Source organism: Ammospiza caudacuta, chromosome 8, assembly GCF_027887145.1.
Source record: "Ammospiza caudacuta isolate bAmmCau1 chromosome 8, bAmmCau1.pri, whole genome shotgun sequence".
In the NCBI taxonomy this organism is placed as follows: Eukaryota; Metazoa; Chordata; class Aves; order Passeriformes; family Passerellidae; genus Ammospiza; species Ammospiza caudacuta.
This window is the reverse complement of record NC_080600.1, coordinates 17529848-17542597: the sequence shown is the minus strand read 5'-3', so window position 1 is coordinate 17542597 and position 12750 is coordinate 17529848. Positions and strand designations below refer to the sequence as shown.

Sequence of the window (12750 nt, the reverse complement as noted above, 5' to 3'; positions counted from 1 at the left end):
CTATGTAGCTGTCTTACCCTACCAAATCAAAATCCTGTGTATCCCCAAAGATACCAAATAATTAAATTTGATATCCAATTCTGTCTCATGTAGAATAGCTGAAAGAACTTGGTCTGAGTGTATTGAACTCTTACACAGAAATATGCAAAACTGAAATGCTGTAGATGTACAACTTCACTTCTGCAGCTGCTGCCACCTTCCAGCAAGTTTCTCACAGAGGAAGCAGTTACTGAATTGTCCTACTGGCATCAGCTGCTGTTATCGTGACAGTCCTGAACTTATTCTTTCCTACCATCTCTCCAGCTGCTGCCCCTTGGGGTGGCTGCCAACAAATACTCCAACAAGAACAAAATTAGTTCTGTGGGGTAAAAGTGTTTGTCATGCTGACTGTCCCTCAGAAAGTTCATCCAAGAGAGGAACACACCGCAAACTGAGGTGATATAAAAACCAAGAGAATTTATTCTAACAGAAACATGATTACAGAACTTCTTTCCAGTATTCCACATTCATTCAAGACACTGTGCTCTGAGAACTCTGAGAAATAGCAAAGTGAGAACTTTTATTATTGAAAAACTTACACAGTCGGGCTGTTTATTCAAGCAGATGATTGACATAAACCAAATATTTAGACGAAAAGAACTAAACTAACATAATCATGGGGTTTTGATCCTTCTGGAGCAGGATGTTATTTTCCATGAACATTTGTAGCTTCCAAAGACAGACAACGATTCACCTCTGGGTAAGGCAGTTACAACCTAACACATGCTGCTTGGGAATGCATCCAGCTTTCTGAATCTGTTCTTTTTTTGCAGATTTTAGGGACTTAACTCAGACACAAATGGGACTTTATTGATAATTCCAATAACTTTTACAGTACTACTTGGAAGTCCTTTCTCACTTGAAACCCAGATTGAACATACTCCACTGCTTCTGCCGAGAAAAAAGCATGACGATTTGTAGTTTTCCACAGTCTTACCCGACTCTTACAGATCCAGGTATTGGAAGACTGATTCAATATGGAATTTGAAAAGTTTAGGTCCTATGCCTCCTTAAAGGGCAAGATCCAGATAGATCTTGCATAGATCCAGATAATTTCTCATGTAAGATTGCTTCTCTGTCAAAGCCCAGATGTCATTCCTAACCGAGTGTATTCTTACTTGTCTGCTTTTCATTGTGGAACTTCAAAGATCAATAGTTTCAGTAGTGTCGATGTTATCTTTGGCATTTGCTTAAATCCATTTATGTCTTTTGTTGCCACTTCATGGTTCACTTTTGTCAGGATGGTTGCGAGATCCACACGCCTTGAACAAAAATGAAGAGAAGTTACACTGAGACACATGGTACTTGCAGCTCAGCCAAGATTGTGATGTGTGTTTGCCCCACTAAAGTGGTATGCCAGGGAAGGCTGGTTTCTTCCTCACCCTATTGCCACTGAAATTGCACATTCCATTGAATAACCACAGAATTCAGTGTGTTTGGGGGAAATAAAAGCAACCTCCATCTAGCATTGCTGTGGTTACAGCCAGAAGAGGTCGCCAAGATGAAATAAACCTACACATTCTCCATCTCCTCACGCCATGAGAAAATGATATCTGAAGGGAAATTCTATTTTCTAAATGAAGTTTATGAGGGGATGGGTGGGAGGCAACAATGAAAATTATGCCTGCACAGCACTGGGGGGTTTTGTCTGTGTAATCACTCAACAAATTCACCTCTAGTCAGGTATCACCAGAAGAAAAAAAAATTCTCAGTCAAAAAATGTTAAAAAACACACACACACACACACGCTTGTTTGTGTGTAACGTTGCAGCATTACAACCCTGGTTTGGTCACAGGAAAACCAGGGGAAGTCACTTATACTTTGGCTTATCTTAGAAGACTGACAGTGCCCAATTTTAAAATAAATACTGTTCTCCACTGTCCTGAATGGCAAAAGCATTAATTGCACAAATGCAAACCACTGTGTTTCAGCACAGCATGCTTAAGTATGCACATCTGCAATACTCTAAATGTACAAGAATTAGAAATAGTACTTACTGTGGGCAGAGCGACTTCATGTTGTCACAGAGGGATTGAATGTAAACACTGCCAGTATTGCGACTGCGGTAGCACAGGTAGTCCTCCACTGTAGCCATGCCAATCAGAAAATCAGCCCTATCAGGAATGGAAGTCGAAGGTCTAGCATCCACTTCAAGATGTCCAGAAGAGTCTGATTCTACTGCAACAGATGGATGACGTTCAGAGCCTTGGCAAGCCTGGATAATAAACACCTTGGGTTTGCCAGCAAGAGAAGGACAATTAGTTCCAGTGAAGCGGGAGACTAAAGCTTCAATATTTACACACTCATCATCAACACCTTTTATTTTGTCTTTTTCACCATGGGAGAAAATGAAGCAAACAAAACAGTCCATATTTCTATGATCTTTCTTGCTGTATTCTTCAACTGTGTCATATATTTTTTTTCCTTCTAGATCCATGTACTCAACTGTCTCAAACTGAAGCCACTTAAAGACCTTCTTCACAGCCTCTGGGGAAAAAATCAGAAGAAACTTGTTACACATACACAGTGACAAGGAAGATGCTGAAACATCAGTGTCTTTGTAGTAGATCAGATACTAGCAGAAGTGTTCAGATCCCATCAGTAAAATCACCTGACTGGCTCTTAGTCTGCCAAATCCTATTAGAAAAAACCCAAATGCCTAACTTGCCTAATTTTATTTTTTTTAAACACAAGTGGGTTAAGTATCACGCTGTCTAACACAAAAACAGATTTTAGATTCTATGTTGTATTGGTACAAATTAGTGAAGTTTACTGTGTTAACCCAAACTTTAACTATGCATTGCATAGTAGTCTCAGATGCCTAAGAACAACACTTGGCAAGTTAAAAGAAGTGCCACCTCTTTTGAATGACAAATCCTGCCACTCTTAAATGAAGTAGGTCCCTCATTCTGTGTGAATGGTTGATGCAGCAAGAAGGGAATCAGAGTAAACTGCTCACAAATGCTAGGAAGACTTCTCAGCAAATGGTGGCCTAATTGTTGTATGGGCAGAGAGGAAGTACCTGGGAAGAAAGCACCTTGTAAATGGGCTGGATGGAGTTAAAATATCTGTGATGTGTCCTTTCAGGAACCTGACTTTACTTTTTTATTCTTGTTTATCTTAAAAGTGATTGCAGAAAGACAGGCTTTAAGGAAAGTTACAGAGCATTTATTTGAGCACTGAAGAGAAATTGAGGACTTAAAATATTTTTCTAAGCTAAGAACTGAAAACAATCAAGAACTGGAAAGATGGAATAATAATCACTTTTTCTCTAGTTGTACATAAAACAAATTAAGACAATACCTTTTTCCTAGAACAAAAAGTAGATCCTTCTTTAAGCCATCAGCTAAATGCTGGAAATTATATATTTCCATTTGGTACCATGACTGTCACTCCAGTCTCTGGAAGCCAAAGAGTACCATGGACATGATTCTTCTTCACAGCAAAGATTAGATTATTGTTTTTGAGAATTATCAGAGGAAAAAAACCAAACCAGTAATTGAATTTAAAAAGTACTTACCTCCATCTTGCAATGTTCCCTCTCTATTGTGATGTGGATTTTTAAAAATGTGGTTGTTAATAATTAAGCAGTAACCATGGGGGTTATTTTTCATCTTATATATTTTCCCATACTGCAGAAACAAAACAAACAAACAAAAAACAGGTAGGAAAGCAAAGCCAGACATTCAAAAGAAAAATACACTATATACAGATTGCTGGTCCATCATTATCTAAGCACAAAAGAAAATCACAAAGGCTAAGAAACAAAAAAGGAAAAGCCTAAGGATACAATTTAGCTACAGAGGACAGAAATCTGCATTGTCTCCCTGAACCCCTTCTCCTCCGTCTCTTCGGTCAGGATATTTTGACATGGGATAAAGGATCCAGAAACACTAATTTGCATATGCATAGGAAAAGTTCCTGCACCCCACCATTTCCTCTGAGGGTTCTTGTGCAATTCCAGTGAGGCAGGGGGTTCTGCTATTCCCTTCACATCTGTTCAGGAGTATCCTGGCCAGGACTTTAATGTCCCAGTCTCCATTATCATTAAGATTGGTTTCTTCACTCAACTGTTTGTTCATATCTTGCTTAAAATGTTGCTGACAATCAGGTCCCCACAAAGAAGGCTCGGTCTTGTCTGGAAAATAAGAATTGTTCCAAGGCCTACCCCTCCATCTTGGCTGTTCCACCTGTTTAGTGTTATGAATTTATGTTCCCTCTCCCAGAAGATGGATAAATACTTTAAAGGTACTCTTGAGGCATTTCTCACCTGTTTTGCTGCCTCCCCCTCTGCTCCTTGTTCCTCTGGATACACAGACACAGACACAGGATAGCGGACTTCTTCCCTAGAATACTTTTCTAAGAAGGAGAAGATAAACAAACATTTCAAAACCACAAGGATAAATCTTCCACTGTGCAAAATACCAGCATAATGAAAGATCTCCTCAGAGCACTTCTTTGAATACAAATTTCTGAAAAAAGTAAAGAAATCATCAAATCCACGACTCTAACCAAGGACACAAAATCACAGTACTCATTTTACAAGTTACAAAAACGAGTTTAAATTAAATTTAATTGTCAGGGTTCTACAAAACATGCTTTTTTTATTCTACTTATCAAGAGGAAAAGATAATAACGATACTGCTAGAGAGCCATTCCCCAACACAGAACTTGCTTGGCAATGGCCTACCTTAGCAATTATCTTCTGCTCTTTTAGAGACACCAGCAGAGGAGAGCAGCACAAAGACATGCAGGGAGAACTGCTGGGTAGCTGTGTAGGGTACTGCATGGATTGTTTAAATGTTTCTGAGGAAACTCACGACCTGAGTCCTTCAGAAGGAAGTTGCTATTGAGTGAGACATCCTGTTTCCCAAAGGAACACCCAGCTGTGGTGCCAGAAAGCACCACCTCAGCTGCAACAGCCAGGATATACATCTAGTCCTTGAAATTTCCCATCTGGTTACAAAAAGTTACACTTTAGCCAAGTGACTGGTTTTCAGGGACTTCCCTTCGACTGAGAGCAAAGGGCCTGGCTAACAGGAGATAGTGCTGACAATCTCCCAACACAAATTTCCCTAAGTCATCTGGCACTTCCTGTCTCTTGCAGTCACTCAGAAGTTATGCTGGTCCAAAACCAGCACTTTTTCCTGAACAGATAAATTGCATTTAAGGCAAAGAGAAGGCAGAAGAAGGCCATTTACAAGGGACAGAACATACTTCAAGGATAGATACAAAAATCCATGATGGGATAATGAAGTAGTAGAAAACTTCAGAAATCAGAGTCCTCCAGAGCCGTTCTGCCTGTCCTAGGGTACCATAAGGTCTCTTCCTTTTTACTGGACTTCTAAGCTGCCAAGGATGAAGGTATAAAACCTGCAAAAGCCCCCAGATCTGTTCTTAAACAGCTTAAATAAATTTACCTCTTTTTTTTTCTTCATAGGCATCAATTTTTTTCTTTAAGTCAGCTCTAAATCCCTGAAATATATCTTTCAGCATTGTCAGGTTATCTTCCTCAATTATCCCATTTATTTCCATTTCCAGAAAGACCTGCAACATTGACTGGTAAAACAAAAACACATGAACCAAACTCATCCAGTGACCTTTGATAACCACAGTATCAGGCAGCTCTGCAACAGGGCAGAAGACAACATCCTCATTCCCAGAGACTTCTGCAGCAGGGCAGAAGACAACATCCTCATTCCCAGGGACCAGCTAAAGACCTATTACTTTTTCCTCCAAAACTCATCAAAGCAAGGATCAAGATGCTATGTAACTGAATCACAGAATCACAGAATCACAGAAGTTCAAGACTGGAAGAGACCTATAAGATCATCAAGTCCAGCCGATGTTCTAACTGTTCAACTAGATCATGGCAGCAAGTGCCACATCCATCACTAAGGATGGAATAAACCCATCATCACTAAGGTTAAAGCAGGACAATTAGAAATTGCCTATAACTAGGCTATCCTGCTTTTTTTCAGCAGTACAAAGCACTGATGAGGATAACATAACATCCTGTTGTGCCTTTGTGTTCTGATAAGGTGCTGCTAAATTCTTTAGCTATGCCATTTTCCATCACAGGAAAGTTGTTTGGTACTAATTTTGTTTATTAAAGCTCCATTGTCCACCAAGTTGGAGGTAAATCTGCTAATTTTCCTCTATGTGCCACAATACAAATAGGACTTTCAAGGAAGGTTGTTAATAATACCAAGCATTTTTATAACTCAGCTCATTACAAATATTAAACTAGCTCACTCAACCTCTTAATACTTTTGGGGAAACTTAACAGTATGTTGTTACTCCAAATTATAATAAATAAGAAAGTATACCCATTGACACATAAAAATTTGTGACTCAACTCACATTAGAACTTGATTTTCTGTCTCCAAAACATTGTTTTTCCTTTAGTGAACATCACTCTTTTTAGGTATAGCATATTTCTTATAAAGACATTTGTCTTATAAATGCCAAGCAAAGATTAAAGGAAGAGCATGATGGATTTTGCAAGAAGATAAGATTAAAGAGACAGCTGGTGGAGAAAAAATAGAATCAGGAGAGAAAAAAAGGCAAAGATACAATGCAAAAAATAAGGATCCATTCTTTCACACAGCAGTTATTAGCTAACATCACAGTTCTTTCAAACCAGATTTTCATGAGAGCAGACTTTCTCTTTCTTTCTCTTTCCTCCCTTCTTACAAGAACTAGAGGACTCTGAACTAGCCTTGCAAAAAACTTCTCAAGACTACTTTTCATACAGCATTTTCCTGGAGCTTGCTCTTTAGTAGTGGTCCTCGGAGCAGGAACTTCACTTTTTGGACATTCTCTGAAGTCAAATCCTCTGCAATTTCATACAGCAGTTGCCTGACAATAAACAATAGAGAGACTTTCAAGAAAGAAGTAAACACCACAATTAAACATTTGAACTGCAAAATGTAAAACTCACAATGGCAGGAATTCATGTGTAATAAACACAGTTATGCTGGGATATTCACAAGACAAAAGTGCAGACAGAAGAGACAGTTGACACTGAACTGTTGTAATGTGCATGCTCCCGTGTTTACCTGTAATCTGACACCTGTGCCCTGCCCGGGACCCGCAGCTCCCTCTCCATCTCCTCCCGGCTGGAGCCCAGGTGGGCAGACAGGAGGTCGATCCGACGGATCCGGTAGAGCAGCTCCTTCAGGAAGAACAGGTTCCCTGCCTCAATCATGTCTCTCTCCTGCAGAACTTCAAAGAAGGCCTTGGGCTCATGGATGGTTTCCAGCGTCCCCTTGGCAACATAGTCCAGGCTGAGGAATTTAAGAGCTGACAGTTCGTCTGTCACCAAAGCCTCAGAAACTTCAAAAAGCAGTTTGCGGAACTCTGTACTCATTTCACATCAGGATTTGGATCTAAACACAAACAGCAGTTGATTTCATTTGTCAGTAAGTAAGTGCAACAACATGATTTATGTAAGAGGTATCACATCGTGTCCAATAGCCCAAAATTAATACATGCAGTCAGAAGTATTTCCATAGAGAGGGGCTGTCTTGCTATCATAGCTTTGATGCTTAACTCCTTCAGTTCTCTGGACTTTACAAAGGATATTGAAATCTCTGTACTAAGTGACATTAGCAGAGAAAGTCATAGATTATTCTTGCTTCCTATGGTGTGTCTGGACAGTGGGGAGTACCAATGTATAGGATGTAAAGGCCTGGCAGGCTGCTGCTTGTTTTCTTCGGGTTTGGGGCTTTTGAAGTTTGCTATCATTTGGGAGAAACAGCCACTTGCCAGTCTGAAATATAGACTATGCTATAAATGAGACTGCCAAATTTTACACCATAACAGAACTGAGAGTCCACATGAGTATAGCTACTCTAAGCTATCTGGCTTCTCCTTTCTTTTCATACTGCTTCTGGCCAGCTTACCCAAAGCACCTCTTCCTGGTTTGGTTTATCTGCATCAAGTAAACTCAGTTCCCAGCTCTCAATGAATTTGTAATATTAAAAGCAAATAGAGATCATGTCATCCCTTTTACAAAGGCCCATGAAGAATTCTTATCAAACTAGCTCTTTCACTGAGCATAGAATATCACCTCCCTTCTCCTCCACTTTCTCCATCAGCTTTAGAAATAATTAACTTGGCTTATGGACTCAACTTTTGAGCACAAGAGGAAGTTAGAAAATTCCAAGCCTTCCAGCTATCCCCTCTGACACTGAAGGGACCTAGCTCTGCTGACACCATGGGCATGTTGGTGTCTGTTACAAACTCTTTTCAAACTGAACAAAGACACTGGACATGTGTCAGGAGGTCTCATTTTTTGATTGTACCATCTTCTTAACTGCAGCAACCAGCCCAGCCTGATATTTAAATTCAAAAGGTATTGGCTAACCTGCCCTTAAATTTATACAATACACTCCCACAAGAGGGGAGGCTATCAAGCCCTTAATTTTGCACAGTACACTTCACAAATCCCACAACAAACTCCTCAAAAGGTGCTGGCTCCCGAGCCACAAAAATCTCCACAAGCTCCTCCCTCCCACAACAAACTTCAAAATAGAATAGGGGGTAAAATATTATAGCTGTGAAAGCCAAGAAAGAGAAGAAAGCAAAGAATATCCCCAGTCCTTATATTCTGTGTTGATGCTGCCAAATGGATAGTCTGGAGATGGAGAGAGAACAGAAAGGGCATAAAGGGGGGCAGGGGTGTGTGCCCAATCTGCCCAGTCCGTGTCCTGCTGGAGTTAACCTGGTGCATGGCCATTATCTAAATTAGACTCATGTGTTTTGTTCACTTGTGCACTGACACCTTTTCCCCAGAAGGGAGCTGGGCTGGGGGATGGAGCACAAATCTCAGGGTGGAGCAGGGAGCTGGCTCAGCCCAGTGCTGCCCCACTGTCTCAGGACCCTCTTCCCTGATCACACCTCTCCTGTAGCAATGCTCAGCATGCTTGAGACAAATCAGCCTACAGCTGGCACTTAAACGACCTGTCTCTTCTTCCTTCTAGTAAGATATCCATTTGCCACTTTATCTTCTCTGCCCAAGGTGTCAGACACCTGGGAATCTCTGAAGAGAAACTATATAAATGCATTCAGAACAGGTCTCTTGTCTTACAGACACTGGCAATGGGAGACAGAAAAGGCAACAATGACAAAAGAGAATTTCCTACTCCTGCACTACTGGAATACTGCAATCCATTTTATTTACTGCTACTGCAGATCTTTCAGTAACAGTACCCCAAGGTAGTCCAGCTGACTAACTGGAAATAATAATTAGCAAACAATTGTATTCTGCTCTCCTCCAAGGACCACTCGACAGCAAAGGAGCTTTTTGTGGCAAGCCCTTGGTCAGTGTTGTGTGGGCTAGTAAGAGTGAATGTACAAGTGAATCTAGTAAATGTATAACTGAATCTTAAACCTTTGCATTTCAAGTAAACTGATAAACAGTGAAACACGTTGTGACACAGCACATCCAATTTGTGTTCTGCCCCAAAATACTGTTTTCTTTAAATCCACTCAAACCAAACTTTTAAACAGGCAAGAATCCATGTCCTTCAGCCCATATAAGCCAGTAGTATCTTAATGTGCTTAACCTCAATGATTACTTGACTTTATATTTCTGTAACTACAAAGGAAAGAATATTTTCTTGGGAGGTAGTTATGAAGTTATCTTCTTTCTCACATAAATCATGCCTTTAATTTATGATACAAGAGATATTGCTTATAGAAGCAAAACTTTCTTGTAAAGAGAATTTTCATTTTATTTCTCAAAGGCTGTAAGTTTCAAACCCATCAAGTTATTGCAGTTAGAACAGATGTGTCACCTATATGTTACTTAAAGTCTGTCTGTAATTACAGGGAGCACAATTAAAACAATATTTAAGTGCCGCTGTATTTTTCTCCAGTTTACTAACTTAAAGGCACAACTGATACCAGTAAAAATAATATTAATTGTAGTAGTAATTTCAAATCACTTACATGGGAGAACAACTCTGAAGAAAGTGAGACAGCCAATCTCTAAAGTTCCAGGAAAAGTCTGCCTTTTTTACAATACAGTATTATCACATGACTTCCAAGAAATATGTTACAATAACATATATAAAATGCTAAAAAATGAATAAAATGCTAATAAAGCAGGCAATCTCTACTTCAGCTACTTCCATTTTCAGAAAACTGATTATTACAGAATTTGTGAGAAAAAAAATGGTAAACAAGCCATGAAGTAATCAGGTTTTGCTCTTGTTTTACAGCAACAACTAAGCAGCATACCTAGTGCTTTCTAGCATAAGCACAGCTCAGCACTTCTGCTTTCATACACAAATCCTAATTAAAAACCAGAGACGGCTGAATCTACATATTTTCATTTAAAATATCTCAATCCCACTTCCTTGCTATATCACAAAATCTGTCATGACTTACCCCCTTTCTCTGAAGTCCCTCTCCAACTCACTCCAGTTTATTTTTAACAGGAAGATATTTTTTAAATTTAAAAAAAAGCCAACTATTAGCACCAAATTCAGTAGCAGCACTCAGTAAATGCAGGGAAATCAACGACTGAACAGTCTTCTGAAATTATTTATGCAATATACTTCCCCATTTAGAGGAGAATTTGAACATAATTAACTTCTTACATCTTCATTCTCTTTAAAGTAAAGAATTTAGCCTTCAATGAAAAGACTTCCAGCATGCAAGTCGCTGGAATCTTCCATGAAGCAGGAAATGAAAGAGCACTCAGTATGGCTACCAGACTCAGTAGAGCCTCACAGCAGAACTATGAAGTGAGTTAGGAGTGCTGAAATTTGTTAAAATTTTGCAATGAAAACAGTCATTCATGGATTTCAACCTATCTATCTTTACAAACTCAAACTATACCCCATCCGTTGATAGAATGAGGTGTATAAATTCCTTCCAAAAGGCACACCCTAGTAACAGATCAGAAAACCTTGTTTCGCAGGCAGGAATTGCTCCACCATCCAAAGGCTGGGAACAGCACAGAGGAACACAAGTACTTTTTCATCTTCAGGTCCAAAATGTTTGTCTCCATGCCATTCCAAGTCTCAGCATCTCTTTCCTTCCATAATTTCTTCTGTGTCTTACCTGAACCAGGACTTCAGTTGCAGTCTGAAAGAGCCCCCGTGCCGTGATATGCACTATGACGGACAGCTAATGGCTTCTCCTCAGTCAGCAGCTTGAAGTTCCACCCCTTTTGGCACTATTAGTTTCACTTTTGATTTCTTCCTCTCGGCCTCCTTGGAAAAGTTACTGTCCTTTTGTTTAATTAGTCTCCCTCATTTCCCTTAGCTCCCCTGCACTCTGGTTTCCTCCAGAACTGTCTCAGTGACCCAATCTTTTCCTTGTACAGTCTGCCAAAACTTCATGTCCCTAGAAAGGGTGGTCTTGAGGAAGAAAAACTGCTGCAGTTCCTGCCTGCTCAGCAACTGGAACAACTATCACCTGCACTGGCACAGGGCGGGACACACATCTCCTGCACAAAAATGACACGAGGGACAGGAGACCAAGAAACTTTTTTACCACTTTAAGATAATGATCTTGCCAAGACAGCAATTTCCCCAGAAGACTTTTTACACTAGTTCCACTTAAATCTGTCTATGCAGGGGCTGCACAAGACACAACCCTTCCTTAATTCTGTAGGTGGAGAATGGGTGCATGGGTCTGTATGCTACCAGTAAGCCTCAACAGCAACTGACCACATTTCTTTGGTTGTTTGTGTTTGTGACCAGTATCTTTCTGGCACAGCTCTGTGTCACTGGATACAGGAAAGGTGTACAGTGTGTACAGTGAGGATTGATGAATACCTGAGCTGTACAAAACCAACACACTCTCCCCAAGAGTTTCAAACTTCCATCTCACAACACCCTGCAGGAGATAACACAGAAATGCCAAAGATGGCAGCTGCAGCTCCAGTTCCAGCTTGCCATGCCTTTGGTACTGACAAGTACCACTGCATGCACCAGGTATTACACTGTGCAGCCACATGAACACAGCCCTCAACACTCACAGGTGAAATACACTGAATAGTCCACATCAGGATAGCGTAAACTCTGCTTAAACAAACTTCTTATGAGCAAGGGAGACTTCACCAGTCTCACACTTCACAAGGGTGGATCCCTCCCCCCATGGAACTCAAGGCTCAGTAAGATCAGACTCTTCTGATTGCCTTTACCTATCTATGATTTCACTGGAGATTACCCAGTGGAGATTACCCAGTGATTACTGAGGCAGAAGTCTCTACAGAAAAAGAAAAAGAGCACGATAGCATTCCCTATCTACCAAACTAAAAATGAAAACAAGATCCCACAAAACTAAGTCAATGGTTACTCCAGACTGATAAAAATTTGTTTCCTGAACATACAAAATGAGTGCATCAATTCTGAACAGTAACTGCAAGCCAGAAACATCACAATTCCATCCCAGTGTTATATATTCCACTAAAGGATGAAACATTTTTCTTATCTGTGGCATAAATGTGACTTCAAGTGCGGCAGTCATGCCAACTCAGAAGACTTAAAATGCAAAGGGTATTAAAATGCAATACCACTTCATTATCATAAAAGGGCCATCATGTTTTGGAAAACTGGCTGCATTTCAATATGCTCTGTATGATGCAAAACTCCCCTCCTAAAAATAGTGCAAGCTATAAATTGCACCCAATAGCACTAGACAGTACTCTTTCCTGTCTTCACCTTAAGGTATTGCTAATCTTATATAAC

At 40.1% G+C, this 12750-nt stretch overlaps 1 protein-coding gene across 2 annotated transcripts; it reads right to left on the bottom strand.

Annotated features, from left to right (window-relative positions):
- Positions 1–456: 456 nt before the first annotated feature.
- On the bottom strand, positions 457–11337 carry LOC131560502 (caspase-8-like). 2 transcript variants are annotated; one of them, XM_058809282.1, is made up of 9 exons: positions 11117–11337; positions 7102–7431; positions 6796–6901; positions 5461–5599; positions 4311–4399; positions 3561–3672; positions 2357–2527; positions 2038–2218; positions 457–1301 (listed from the first exon to the last, which is right to left on the bottom strand). In XM_058809282.1, exons 2-9 carry the CDS (start codon positions 7410–7412, stop codon positions 1169–1171), a joined length of 1242 nt encoding a protein of 413 aa, XP_058665265.1. In that variant the 5' UTR covers positions 7413–7431; positions 11117–11337; the 3' UTR covers positions 457–1168. The 2 variants fall into 2 exon arrangements, with proteins under 2 accessions (XP_058665265.1, XP_058665264.1); XM_058809281.1 differs by having other exon boundaries at positions 2038–2527.
- Between the last annotated feature and the right edge of the window lie 1413 nt (positions 11338–12750).